This window comes from Microcebus murinus, chromosome 21 (assembly GCF_040939455.1).
Source record: "Microcebus murinus isolate Inina chromosome 21, M.murinus_Inina_mat1.0, whole genome shotgun sequence".
In the NCBI taxonomy this organism is placed as follows: domain Eukaryota; kingdom Metazoa; phylum Chordata; class Mammalia; order Primates; family Cheirogaleidae; genus Microcebus; species Microcebus murinus.
The window spans coordinates 8,068,145-8,081,632 of NC_134124.1; the positions used below are offsets into that span (position 1 = coordinate 8,068,145).

Here is a 13,488-nt window from a genome sequence, read left to right on the forward strand (position 1 = left end):
GAAAGAAAAAGAGGAAAAGAAAGAAAGAAAAGATATCTGTTCAAATGTTACTTCTTCAGAGAGGATTCCTTGATCACTCTATTTAAAATATAAGGTGGGAGGTATGCACATACATTCACACATAATCACACAGAAACTTTCCTATTTTTTTATTTTTAGCTCTTATCACTATCTAGCATTATGTATTTGTTTACTATCTGTCTTACTATCTTACATAGACTAGAAACTCTATGAGAGCAGAAACTTCTTACTGTTCAAGAATCTAGAACAATGTCTGTCAAATAGGTACTCGAAAAATATTGTTCAACAAATGACCCAAGAAAATAAGGTTGACTGATAAACAGCAAAGGATTCCAAGAACTAGTCCTGATATAATAGGTCATTAGGTCATACCTACTTTCCACATAGAAGCTCAAATTGGGGGGGGGGGAAGCCATCTAAACATAAATTGTATTGTTTATGTACTTTATCTATTAATGAGATTCCAAAATAGTAATACAAAAAACATTTCTTTATCATACACATACTTATCAAGTAAATACTGATTTACTAAGAAGTAAAACTAATCATTACATTTACTTTTTGGTACCTTAAATTTTTTATTTTTTATTGGTACATAATAAATGTGTATACTTTGGGGATACATTGTTAATACATTCATATAATTTGTAAAGATCAAATTGATGTAATTGAGACATCTATCACCTTAAAGTTTTCTTTATGCTACAAACATTCAAATTATTCACCTCTAGCTAATGTGAAATATACAATAGATTGTTGTAAACTAAAGTCACCCTACTGCTCCATCAAACACTAGGTCTTATTTCTTCTTCTAAGTGTATATTTGTACCCACTAATCAACTTCTCTTCATCATCCCTTCACCCCTACCCTTCCCAGCGGCTGGTAACTGCTAATCTACTTTCTTTTTTTTTTTTTAATAGGGCCTTCCAGTAAGGGCTGGAAGACCTGCTAGACAAATTCTAATAGAGCTGTTACACTGCTAATCTACTTTCTATCTTTATGAGATACACTCTTTTTAGCTCCCACATGAGTGAGAACATGTGATATTTGTCTTTCTGTGCTTGGGTTATATCACTTAACATAATGGCCTCCGGTTCTGCCCATGTTGCTGCAAATGACAGGATTTCATTCTTTTTTTGGCTGAATAATATTCCATTTTCTTTATCCATTCATCATCCATTGATGGGCACTTAGGTTGATTCCCTATTTTGGCTATTGTGAGTAGTGCTGCAATAAACATTAGAGTGCGGTTATCTCTTCAATATACTGATTTCCTTTCTTCTGGATATATACTCAGTAGTGGAATTGCTGTATCACATGGTAATTTTATTTTTACTTTTTTGAGAATCCTCCATATAATTTTCCATAGTGGTTATACTAATTTACATTTCCATGAACAATATATGAGGGTCCCCCCTTCTCCACATCCTTACCAGCATCTGTTATTCTTCGTCTTTTTGATAAAAGCCATTTTAACTGGGGTGAGATGATGTCTCATTGTCGTTGCATTTACATTTAATAAATAATTTTATTTGAGTATTTTGTTTATTTAAGTAGACAAGAAGAAAAAAGCATATTCAAAAGTTAAAAAAATTACTGTAACACAAAATAAAGAAATAAATTTCTTTGTATTTTTCACTTGGAGTATTGTCTTTATTTCCCTCCCCCTACCAACACATTTTACTCACCATATAAAGAATTCCCACTGAATTTCTTCATCTAATTGCCAAGTGCTACTGCATTAGGTTGTAAAAATGACCTGGAATAGCCTCAGAAGGCAGTGGTATCCAGTTGTATGTATGCATGTTATATATTTACTGTATTTAGTCTTATTCCAGGTAGTAAAATGGCAACATCTTGATATTTACAGTAAGCAAGCAAAGGAATTTTAGGGTTACCACAAAATATACAACAAAGTTCAACAGTGCTTTCTAGTTCAGATAGATTCATTCTTTGGAAAGGCCCGGCTTTCTTCTCCATCTCTAACCTCTTCCCCGTGTTAATTCTGACATCTGAATTACTTTTAAAGATGGCCAGGCATGGTAGCCCATGCCTGTAATCCTAGCACTCTGGGAGGCTGAGGCGGGAGGATTGCTTGAGCTCAGGAGTTCGAGACCAGCCCAGCAAGAGCAACACTCCATCTCTACTATAAATAGAAAGAAATTAGCCAAACAACTAAAAATAGAAAAAAAATTATCCAGGCATGGTGGCATGTGCCTGTAGTCCCAGCTGCCTGGGAGGCTGAGGCAGGAGGATCGCTTGAGCCCAGGAGTTTGAGGTTGCTGTGAGCTAGGCTGACTCCACAGTGCTCTAGCCCAGGCAACAGAGTGAGAATCTGTCTCAAAAAAAAATAAATTAATGAATAAAGAGAAAGAAAGAAAAGGAAAAGGTGCAAATAAGAATTTAGGCCACACTCTTGACAATACTATCAAGAATAACTGGCATTTTCAAATTACAATACTTGTAACCTACAAATTGATATCCCACTGATTATGGTAAATGTATGACAATAGTATCATTTCAATACCTGTTACTTTTGTCTTTTTTTTCTGTCCATTACTCACTCTTAAATGAGGAATAAGAAGAAAATACTCCAACTTTCAAACTGTTATTCCAGATTCTGCAGGGATTTTCTACTAGAATTCCTTTAAAAAAATAGAAATTGAGGTTATATGTTTTCTGTAGGAAAAGGAACCCTTGGAATAAGACAAATTAGCAAACACATCTGGCTCAGGCGTTATTAATCAATGACTGCAGGATGGGAGGAGGTCAATCCAAAAGATGAAGCCCGATGAATGACACTAAAAAAGATCAGGGGCTCATAGTTACATAAAATTTGACAAATGAGATAAAGTTTAAATAATTACTGGTCCCTTTGCTCTCAAGTTGCATATTATTATTTGGTGAGTTTCATCTGAATAAACACATTTTGGTGGTGGTGTAAGTAGAGAAGGAGGAATGATTTTTCCCAGCCTTACACCCTCAACAGAGTGGGTCCTGTTTACCTGCTTAGGAGAACTAGTTTGATATCATGTTAGCAATTTAAGGAGTAAACTAAAGGATCCACTTCAATAATTCCAACACCAGCAAAGAAAAAAGCTATTCTCGTTTAAATGAAAATTCAAGATTGCTAGTATAGTCTGTTGTTTCAGAGCACATATGAACTGTACAAGTCTTACAAGTTTGACCCTTGTCTTCAAGTCCCTAAACTGGAATAAAACCAGATAAATGCCTGAGGAGCCACTTCACACCCTAAACACGTGCAAACTTTGCTCAACAGAACATTTTACTGCCAAAATGGAGTTGGCAGAAGTTTGGAGCAAAGGCCCCCAGGCTGCATGATTTGCTGGCACCAAAGAGCTTTAAAATCTTAACATAATACTGCCGAGTTTGAGTACTACCAATTTGCTTAAGACTCCTCCCTCAAGTTTGACTTGAGAAAAATGGAAGCTTCCATCAAGAAAGTGTTTATTAGTACTTTATCCTCTATTCAGAAATAATTTTATTTCCCATTCCTGATTGTCATATCTCCATATTCTTTGGTAACTATATTTACGTAGTAAATCGAATGCAGTCTATTTTGAAACGCATGTAAATGCAATTTTATTGGGTTGCTTGGATAAAGGGGCACAAGGAGAAGTATTATAAATACACAAAATTTATGATAAAGTTCTACTTAGAAAACACTTGATCAAAATAATCCCCATATATCACAATTTATTACCCTAAAAAATGTCGAGGAAATTAAGATACAGAATTACACCATTTTACATCTGGTTCAGTTTGTCTTCTCACTTGTCTAAGTTTCAGTGATGGTAGTTTACTTTGTACGTGAACAATTTAGGAAAGCCAGAAAAGAAGCCAAGAAGAGTTCTCTTCAACAAGGGTCAACAATAAAGTCCTATTTAGGGTATTCATCAGCTTGATGCTATTTAATGGGAAAAAACTTCACATGACTTTTTAAATTGCAGTTAGAGTACTGGCAACTATACAACCAGCAACTTTAAACATATAAATGCTTGATAAATATGCAGTATTTAGAAACTATGGTTTGCTTTGGAAAGATATCTTGAGCTATGTTTCAATAAGAGACCAGGCTTAAAGATGCTACTCACTCTTCATCAACCTAAAAAAAAATTTTGTGGATACTTTCTATTCTTTTCTCTCAGTAGCTCCATGAATTTTATTAATGTCTCTGACAGCCTGTTTTTCCTTCTCTAGAACCTCCTAAATATTCTCATTCTCAGCTCTGATTTCATATTTCCACCAGTTTCTAATCTATAATAGTTGGAAACATTTAGGACAAAATACTCTTTAGGATATTAAGTTGCAGAACACTGTAGTTTAAAAAATATTTATATAGTAGTGCTGCCACCTAAAGATGAGGTGAATAAAGCAGCAATTCGAAAGAAATGACCCATCATCTTAAGCAGTGTCAGAAATTTTCTCATCTGTAGGAATTAATAAGCCTTTCTCATCTGTAGGAATTAATAAGCCTTTTGTTGTTGTTAGTAAGTTGAATTGTTTCACAATAACTTATCACTGAGCTGTAATTTTCTATGCAGAAAATTTCAAACTCAAACCTTTTAAGAGTCCTCTGGGATTCTTCTCAGCCATTCAGCACTGTCTACAATATATAAGAGGGGGCATCAAAAGATACCTGGAAGAAAACAATTGAGGGATTTCTGGTTTAGTGGATAAAGCAGGTGACAACAGACCTAGGCTTTTCCCTCTATCCGTGACAGGCTCCTTGAAATTCCGAGCAACTGACTTACACTTTGGTAACTCCATGTTTTTCATATATAAAATGGGATTCATTATACCTCATTCCTGCTTGCTTTGCAGGCTGAACTAGATAACCTTCTGGGAAACTGGTCCTCTGAGAAGTGAGTTTAAGTCTACCATTGCCTAATAAAAGGGTATTTGTGGTGTATTTGCAAAGTAATTTCAGAATAACATATACTCAGTTAAATAGCTTAGGACAATGACTAAGTTTTCCTAAATCACAGGTTGACTTCTCAGAGGTATATTTAAATAATGATAAAGCTGGTAAAGGCAGTTTTCCATTTATCTTACAGCAGATAATTATTAGCTGATCCATGTTATTCTATGTAAGCAGTGTTGCGGAACGGAGATTCCACAGCATACAAAGCGAGGCAAACAGTTACCGTGCACCAAAAACCTTGTCAAACTTCTGGTAAGATTTCAAGAAAACTGTCTAAAAGAATATTTTACAGCTCTGCATTTCGCCTTTGCATAGCAATGTATGAAAATTAACTTTTACTCTCTCCCTCTCGACCGAGGACGCATAAAAATATTTATCAGGGTTTTGTCCTTAGTCACATTCCCTCAAAGGGGCCCGGCTTCACCTACTCTGCGTGGGAGGCAAGGCAGCAACCCGCGCTTCCTGTCAAAGATTCCTGGGGCTAGAACCCAAATGTGGTCTAGCCTTTCTTCTTTATGTTAATTCTGCTTTTCCACCCTTCTCAGCGGGTGTCTGAAGTCCAAGGTGAGACCCTCCGGAGAGATGAAAGGCCCATTGCCTTTCAGAGAGATGGGGGCGGTGTGAGGGCGAGGGGCGTGTGACGAGATGGTAGCGGAAGCCGCAGCGACGCTGAGGGCCCTAATTTGGAGCTGGCGCAGCTCCTACAAGGTTCTATCCCGCTAGAGCCTGGCCTCGGCCTTCAGAAGCCCAACGAGGGGATAAGTCCTACTTGGGGCGCTCCGGGCGGTGGGCGGAGGAAGTGCGGGCAGAGAGGCCACAGACAGCTCCCTCAGACGAGCTCCGGGGCCTGGGCTGCGGGATGTTCACGCGCCTACGGCGGAGAGCGCGCGTTCACGCGCTAGAAGGGGGCGGAGGAGAGTGCGCTTGGCGGCCCGCGCGGCGGCAACCAAAACCAAGGGACGCGCGAGCCGATGGCGCGAGCCACGGAGAGGGGAGGAGGGGTGGCGAACGCGGAGCGCGCGCTGACGTCGCCCAGAGTCACGCACGGAGCGCCGGGTTACGCGCCGACGTCTGGCTGCCACGACTTGCCGTCTGCGGCGGCGGCGGCGGCGAGCGGATCCCGCTGGGGAAGGAGGAGGAGGAGGGAGAGCCAAGGGGGCTGTGAGTGAGGGGGAGAAGCTGGGTGTGAGCCGGACTTGCCCGCGGGAGGGAGAACGAGCGAGAGCCGAGCCAGCCTTCCGAGCCGCCTCCTCCTCCTCCCCTCGGCGTCCCGCCCCCGCCTGCCAGCCCGCCCTCCTCCCTGCTCAGCCCGCAGAGCTCGATCGAGTGAGGCGCAGCTCGGCTAGCGCCGTTGTCCGGGACAGGTGTGCGCGCGCGCGCCCTCCTCCCCTCCCCCCTCCTCGCGCTTGCCTAGCGCCTGCCTCGCGCGCGCCCTTCCTCCCTCCAGCCTGCGCCCTCCCTCACCTGCGGCAGGACAGCGCCCGCCCGCCCGCCCGCCCGGGTAAGCCCCTCGCGACCTTCCCTGCTGCCACTGCCACAGCTCGAGGTGCCGCCCACCACGTCCTCTCTAATTGCCCTCTCAGCACGGGAATAATTATTGTACCATTGCAGACAACCCCGCACCCTCCCTCTCGGGGACCCAGGCTGTGCAGTAACATCCCCCCCCCTCGCCCCGCAGCGAGGAACGAATGAATCCCCTTCTATCCCCCAAAAAGAACAAAATAACACGCCCCTTGAAAAAGGAAAAAAGACAATCCTACCTCTGCAGGCGGTGGAGACCACCAGTGATGCCATTTGCTTAGCAATCCTTGAGCCCCATTTCCCCTGACCATCTTCGCCCCAGGGCCTGGGACTGTGCGCCAGACGTGGCCGACACTCCCAGCACAGCAACCCTGGAAGGAGGGGAGAGGAAGGAGCGTTCTGTAATCCAGGCTCCACTGCCTGGATTCCTCGGTTCAACGCGCCCCCCCTCGCCCCCAGTGCATACACCCGCCCAGGGTGCGTTGTAAAAACAAAAGAAAACAAAACAAAAACCCTTTGGTGCTGACATCGCAGATGAAGCTAGGCCCAAAGATGGGTGGCCCGAACAAGGCATTTTTACTGCCCCACAGCCCTAGATCCGCTCGACAGCTCCTCTGCCTTTGAGGGCAAAATGAACGGATGTGAAGCTGAAGGGTCTTCCCTTTGAGCGACAGTGAGCCTCGGAGGCGGGCTGTGATGTTTGAAGGGGAAGGGACCCCATAAATATCTCTGTCATAAGCCTGAACTTGGGTAGAGAGAGGCCCAAGAGACTGGCTGGGGTAACTTTCTTTGGTTCGTAGCTGTCTACCCTGAATAAATGCCGCCTTCATTTCCGCTGAGTCTGCGGGACCCTCCTGAGGGTTCTAATTCGTTCTGATGTGGGCCCCTTACGTTTCTGTCGGGCTAGGTGCTTTTGAACAGCTTTTCGCAGTGGTGTCTGTGCTCGTGTCCCGTGTCCTTGGAAGGGAGGTCCCCGTGCTTTACAATAGGCTGGATTTGGTTTAACATCTTTTGGTGGACTAGCTGAGGGGAAAGGAATTTTTGGATTACTTCAAGACCCCCCACCATCCCCGCCCAACTGACGTTTGCGAATTGCGGCTTTGGAAATTGGAGTGTTGACTAGAGTGTGGAGAGAGTTGCTGATTTCATTCCTTTGAGTAATAGTAAAACCATTTAAATATCAAGCGGAAGAGAGAGAGCTATTGATATTCACATCGGTTCTCTTTGGACCTTTTGGGTCCATAAAATGTTGGGTTCTCCGAATCTTTTATCGAATTTAGAATGTGTGCTACATTTATTTAACTCTTCTGCAGATGCTTAAAATGAAAACATTTGGGAATTGCGAGGATTCTATCACGTGGATTGTTCTCTTCATATTTTAAATGTTTAATTCATATCTTTAATCCTAAACATTAAAATAGCATTGAAGAGGCATAATTTTCAAGATTAGGTGAGCTATAGAAAAGGAACATGCTTTTAAAAAATGATCCGTGAAATGCTGTTACTATTAGTCGTTGTTGTTGTTAAATGTTAAGATTTACTTGAGAGTTTCTCTTAATTTTTCTGGTAGATAGCCATGAGAAGAAATGGGTAATTCCTCCAGTTTGAATATTTGCAGTACAACATTTCAGTTAGTTTTAATGATTTAGGTATTGAAAATAATTGTCTGGTTTAGGACTGTTGTTTAACCTAAGGAGCAATTGAAAACACACGTTTTAATGTTCTTCTCTTTTATTTTGGAAATTTGTGATTTTGTAAAATATTAATCAACATATTGTTTCTGTTGGGAACTCTATAAACAAAAGGGTTTACTACCCAGAGGTAGATACCCTCTCTGCAAGTTTATTTTGTAAATGTGTGTTGATTTTTACTACAAAAAACCAAAGCTGAATTAGATTATTTCAGAATCACCTGTAGTTCAGACTGAGGAAAATTGAGGCTTTTTTCTTTTTTGTTCTGCCTGATGTCTGTTTCCTTGCGCACAATATTATATTGGTGAGAGTTTGTTAAATACAGAGATAATGGGATTAAAAATAAAGCAGTCTTTAGTCTCTTCAAAATATGTGTGTGGTGTTAATAAAAGGGCTCAAGAAGTCTAGAGACATTTATCATGTTTTTAAAGTGTAAGCAAATTTTGAGGAGAAAGGGAATGTTTGTTTTTTGATGATTTTTTCATTAACGCGGATATCTTGCTGCTGATTAATTTGCTGCATATTATATTTCGTTTTTCCTTTGTCTTTCCTGCATTGTCATGGAATTATAAATTTGATTTTACAACTATTTGTTTTAAAGTAACAAATTGAAACAACTGGACCCTAGAACAGACTTTTCATTTACCAAGTTAGTATATTGTTTAGATAATTAACAAATGACTAAAAGTCTTTTTAAGTCCACAAATTTTCTAATGGGTTTTCAATGTTACAATGCAAATATAACTTTGAAATTCTATTTAAAGTTCTAAACTTTTTAAGACTTTTCTGCAAGTTAATAATCACCCCTCCCAGGCTGCCTTTTAAGGCAACTACTGTACACTATTGCCTAAGGAAAGCAGCCTTCCTCCTTAGTCCGAGAAAAAGCCCACACTTAAAAAACTTATCCTGAAATTAACTCTCATGTTTTAGTCATGAATATATGCTAAATCTCCAATTTATCATTGAATTATTTTGGAAAAGCCATTAGTCTCGTTTGCTTTTTAGATACATGTATAAAGTAAGAGAAGCTGACATATAATGGCAGAAACTTTATACATATATAATGAATAGCATAAAGTACTTATTTATGTGCAGAGGTCCAGGTCTCAGTTGTTGGCTGATTTGAACTTAAAATCCCCAGTTTAAGTGCGCAAATGATATTTAACTTGTGTTCTGTCTAGAAACAACAGTTATCTCTGTGTTGAGGACCTAAGTAGTTCCTGGTAGCAGTTGCTTTTTCAGAAAATCAGGGACTTCCAAACTCTAACTCTTCATAACCCCTGTACATAAACGTTTAGGATGGAGGGCAAGAAATTTATACTGTGAAGTTGGGCCAAGAAGGTGAGCCGTCCTGAGACAGTTTTCTGTCCGGGGGCAGCGATCATCAGCAGGAAGAATGGCAGGGACCGGCTGGAGGACTCCATCATCACAATCTCATTGGCCTTCTTGCTGCCTTGAGTTCTCATTAGAGGGCAGGGGCTTGGTTCAGCGCGAGGAGAACTCTTGAGGAAGAGCAGCTGCCCTTCTAAATCGGACTCCACCAGATTTTAACCTCAGTTTACTAGCGGGAGCCTAAAATGCCCCGCCCCATTCTGTGCGGAGATCCTGCTTATCAGCCTTAGCGTCACTGGCGGGGCTGGGGTCTATCCAGGGTCCTGATCGCTACTGTGTGAGCCTGGAAAAGGCTCCGCTTTTTCACACATGTATTTTTGTGCAGTAGGAAGTGCTCCAAAAGTTCCGTGTCCCCTTCCCAACAGACTTGGGGACAGGCAAGGAAGTACAGAAAAATCAGCATGCAGAGAGCCCCGTGTGGTACTACAGATTGCCCCCAAATTAAGGGGAAGTTCCTTTTGAGGCTCAAAGCCTGAGTTTTTATCTCTTAGAGTGGGCCTCCCCTTCAGAGAGCCATTTCAGGGACTACTATGGATATAGGTGGGTGGTTCTGAGGCTGGTTCACAGGACTGCCCCAGTTTGCTCTTTGGTGGCCAGGATGCTTTGCCCTGTTTCTTCCTTTTTAGTGAGAAGTAGCAAACTTCAACTGAGAACTGAAGTCGCTAATGCTGAGTAGAATGGGGCTGTTACTAAGAGAAAAAGGAAGCGGTGAATACCTAGCAGGCAGGTTTGCCCAGGGGGTGAAGGAATATATTAGGGGGCTTTGAGGGTTCAGACATTGACAAGGCTTATATCCTTGACTACTCTTGGTTTCTTGATCGTTAGTCCTCTTCTTACCTTTCCGTTTTCCAGGAAGCTGGACACCCATGAACTCAGTTGTCACTAAGGCTAAGAGTGAGGGAGGCAGGTCTCCTTACTTTTGGGAGAAGAGGGGTACACTCAATGGGAATGAAACGCACAGATGGAATAGGCACACTTTTGTTAGGATGGAGGAAGCAATCTATACTTGAGAAAGCCAGGGGAAAGGCTGTGTGGTCTGTATCCTCCTAGCCCCCTGTAGAAGGTGGTGAGGAGAGTGTAGGAGCATTGGGGGGGGGGGCCTGGAGATAGGCCTGGGCTTTCCTACAGTGCCAGGGCTGAAGGCTGCAGTGAAGGGAGTATGAGCATTCACTACCTATCTGGGACATAGGCCCTAGATTATGCATCAGATCTAGTAGGAAAGAAATCGATTATTTCTGAGCCCCTTCTTTACTCCTGAACCATGTTCTGAGACCAGAGAAGATCTCCCTTTAGCTGTCACTGTCCAAAGACTCATTGGTTAATTAACGGTCATAACCTAGCTGCCTGCATAAAAACCAGCGATCATTTAATGTTTTACTTTTAGGGAGTGGGGGCTTTCCTTGACACATACGAGTTTCTTGGAGGAAGAGTAAAAGGGGCAAGTGAACCTGCTTTAATGAATCCCGTAAGGAACTGCGTTTCCCAGGAAATTCCTGACATTTTTAGCTCATGAATTTCCGAAAGCCTGCTTAGTTTTCTCCTCCATTCTGGGTCCTTCCAGAGAGGAGGAAGAGTGGGCTAGGGTCTGAATGCTCGACAGGGCCTGGTTCATCTGCAGAGCTGGCCGGCAACGCAGGCTTGGCTCGGCCCTGAGTAGGGTGCCCCCCTTCCCCAAATCTCAGAAGGAGGAGGGGGAGGCAGGCAGGCAGTCATGGTCCCAAGGGGGGCTGGTTGCAGGTTTTTGAGTGAGTGTGGGGTTTCTTTTTGATTGTTGTTTGGGGAGGAAGAGCAGAGCTGACGGGAACAGGCACTGCGGGCACCCCGGCCCTGGTGCGTCTACTGTCCTCTGCTCGGCTCCCCCCACCGGTGAGTGCGCCCGCCCGCCCGCCCGACTGTGCGGGGCTGCAGTTAGGGGGAGGGGGGAGCGGGATCATCTGAGGCCAGAGCCTGCTGCCGCGTACGCGGGGAGGGGGAGCGAGGGGAGGGACAGGCTAGGTGTCTGCTGCTCCGCGCCACTGCTGCTGACGCCCCGTCCTCATCCCCAGCAGCCCCTTCTGCAGCTAAGGGTAACCACCGCACCACCTCTCTCCTCTTCCTCGCTTGCCTCTGCGGCCAGGGCTCTGCGGTAGGAGACAACTCAGCTGGGTGGCAGGCAGGCCTGTCTGGGTTTAGTCTGACTTAGGCCCGCATGGGAGGGGGTGGCTGTGACTCGGTGTCCCCTCTCTGCAGCAGGCTGTGCTGCGCTGCGCTGGCTCCTCCCCCCCACATCCTCTCTTTGGGGTCACTGGAAAAAAGAGCTTAGGCCTGATCCCCGTGCTTAGTATGGGAGTCCCCTTCTCTTCCCTAGTCCCCAAACTCCCCAGGCCAAGGCCGCTTGGGTCTGGCCAACAGCGACAGCCACAGTGGTGGTGGTGGTGGTGGTGGTGGCAGTGGCGGCAGCTGCGACGCGGCCCGTCCTGCTCCCTCTCCCCCACCCAGCCAGGGTTGTAGGGTGAGGGCCGGTGGGTGGGCGCCGCCTGGCGGTCGGGCGGACGGGGGCTGGCAGCTAGCAGCGGGGAGGGGGCGCAGGTCACGTGCTGGCAGGCGGGTGGGCGCGTACAGTAGGGCGCCCTGCTACTGTACTGGGGAGTCAGTGCCCTGTTACCGGGTCTCGTCTGTCTGGTCTCTCCCGCAGATCTCGCGAGAGTGGCTGACTGGCTGTGGGGGTTGCGGCGGCAGCAGGCGGAGCCGGGGAGGGAAAGCAGCGGCGGCTGAGGCGACTGAGGCGGCGGGCGGAGCGGCAGGCGGCGGCGGCGCGGCAGCGGAGCGCAGCATCATGGCGGACCGAGACAGCGGCAGCGAGCAGGGTGGTGCGGCTCTGGGCTCGGGCGGCTCCCTGGGGCACCCGGGCTCAGGCTCAGGCTCCGGCGGGGGCGGTGGTGGCGGCGGGGGCGGCGGCGGCAGTGGTGGCGGCGGCGGCGGCGGGGCCCCGGGGGGGCTGCAGCACGAGACGCAGGAGCTGGCCTCCAAGCGGGTGGACATCCAGAACAAGCGCTTCTACCTGGACGTGAAGCAGAACGCCAAGGGCCGCTTCCTCAAGATCGCTGAGGTGGGCGCGGGCGGCAACAAGAGCCGTCTCACTCTCTCCATGTCAGTGGCTGTGGAGTTCCGCGACTACCTGGGCGACTTCATCGAGCACTACGCACAGCTGGGCCCCAGCCAGCCGCCCGACCTGGCCCAGGCACAGGACGAGCCGCGCCGGGCGCTCAAGAGCGAGTTCCTGGTGCGCGAGAACCGCAAGTACTACATGGATCTCAAGGAGAACCAGCGCGGCCGCTTCCTGCGCATCCGCCAGACGGTCAACCGGGGGCCTGGCCTGGGCTCCACGCAGGGCCAGACCATTGCGCTGCCCGCACAGGGGCTCATCGAGTTCCGTGACGCTCTGGCCAAGCTCATCGACGACTACGGAGTGGAGGAGGAGCCGGCTGAGCTGCCCGAGGGCACCTCCTTGACTGTGGACAACAAGCGCTTCTTCTTCGATGTGGGCTCCAACAAGTACGGTGTGTTTATGCGAGTGAGCGAGGTGAAGCCCACCTACCGCAACTCCATCACCGTGCCCTATAAGGTGTGGGCCAAGTTTGGACACACCTTTTGCAAGTACTCGGAGGAGATGAAGAAGATTCAAGAGAAGCAGAGGGAGAAGCGGGCTGCCTGTGAGCAGCTCCACCAGCAGCAGCAGCAGCAGCAGGAGGAGACTGCCGCTGCCACCCTGTTACTGCAGGGTGAGGAGGAAGGGGAAGAAGATTGATCAAACTGAATGAAAACCCCCACACACACATGCATACACACATACACACACACACACAGCCACAAACACAGAGAAAATATACTGTAAAGAAAGAGAGAAAATAAAAAGTTTAAAAGTTTAAAAAAAAAAA

General features: G+C 46.0%; 1 protein-coding gene, 1 long non-coding RNA gene and 1 other non-coding gene across 7 annotated transcripts; 1 reads left to right on the plus strand and 2 right to left on the minus strand.

Moving 5' to 3' along the window:
* Positions 1 to 618: 618 nt before the first annotated feature.
* LOC105862623 (uncharacterized) lies at positions 619 to 6,849 on the minus strand. The gene is made up of 3 exons (XR_012913964.1): positions 6,728 to 6,849; positions 4,606 to 4,682; positions 619 to 2,667 (listed from the first exon to the last, which is right to left on the minus strand). It is a non-coding gene; the product is annotated as an uncharacterized LOC105862623 (long non-coding RNA).
* On the minus strand, positions 940 to 1,001 carry LOC142863428 (U7 small nuclear RNA). Its single transcript, XR_012914194.1, has one exon. It is a non-coding gene; the product is annotated as a U7 small nuclear RNA (small nuclear RNA).
* PURA (purine rich element binding protein A) lies at positions 6,032 to 13,488 on the plus strand. 5 transcript variants are annotated; one of them, XM_075996120.1, is made up of 2 exons: positions 6,032 to 6,468; positions 12,246 to 13,488. In XM_075996120.1, exon 2 carries the CDS (start codon positions 12,387 to 12,389, stop codon positions 13,356 to 13,358), a length of 972 nt encoding a protein of 323 aa, XP_075852235.1. In that variant the 5' UTR covers positions 6,032 to 6,468; positions 12,246 to 12,386; the 3' UTR covers positions 13,359 to 13,488. The 5 variants fall into 5 exon arrangements, with proteins under 5 accessions (XP_075852235.1, XP_012604512.1, XP_075852237.1 ...); XM_012749058.3 differs by having other exon boundaries at positions 6,032 to 6,331; XM_075996122.1 differs by having other exon boundaries at positions 6,034 to 6,128.

Coding starts and splice junctions, on each gene's coding strand:
- PURA (XM_075996120.1), top strand. CDS start 12,387: ATGGCGGACCGAGACAGCGGCAGCGAGCAGGGTGGTGCGGCTCTGGGC.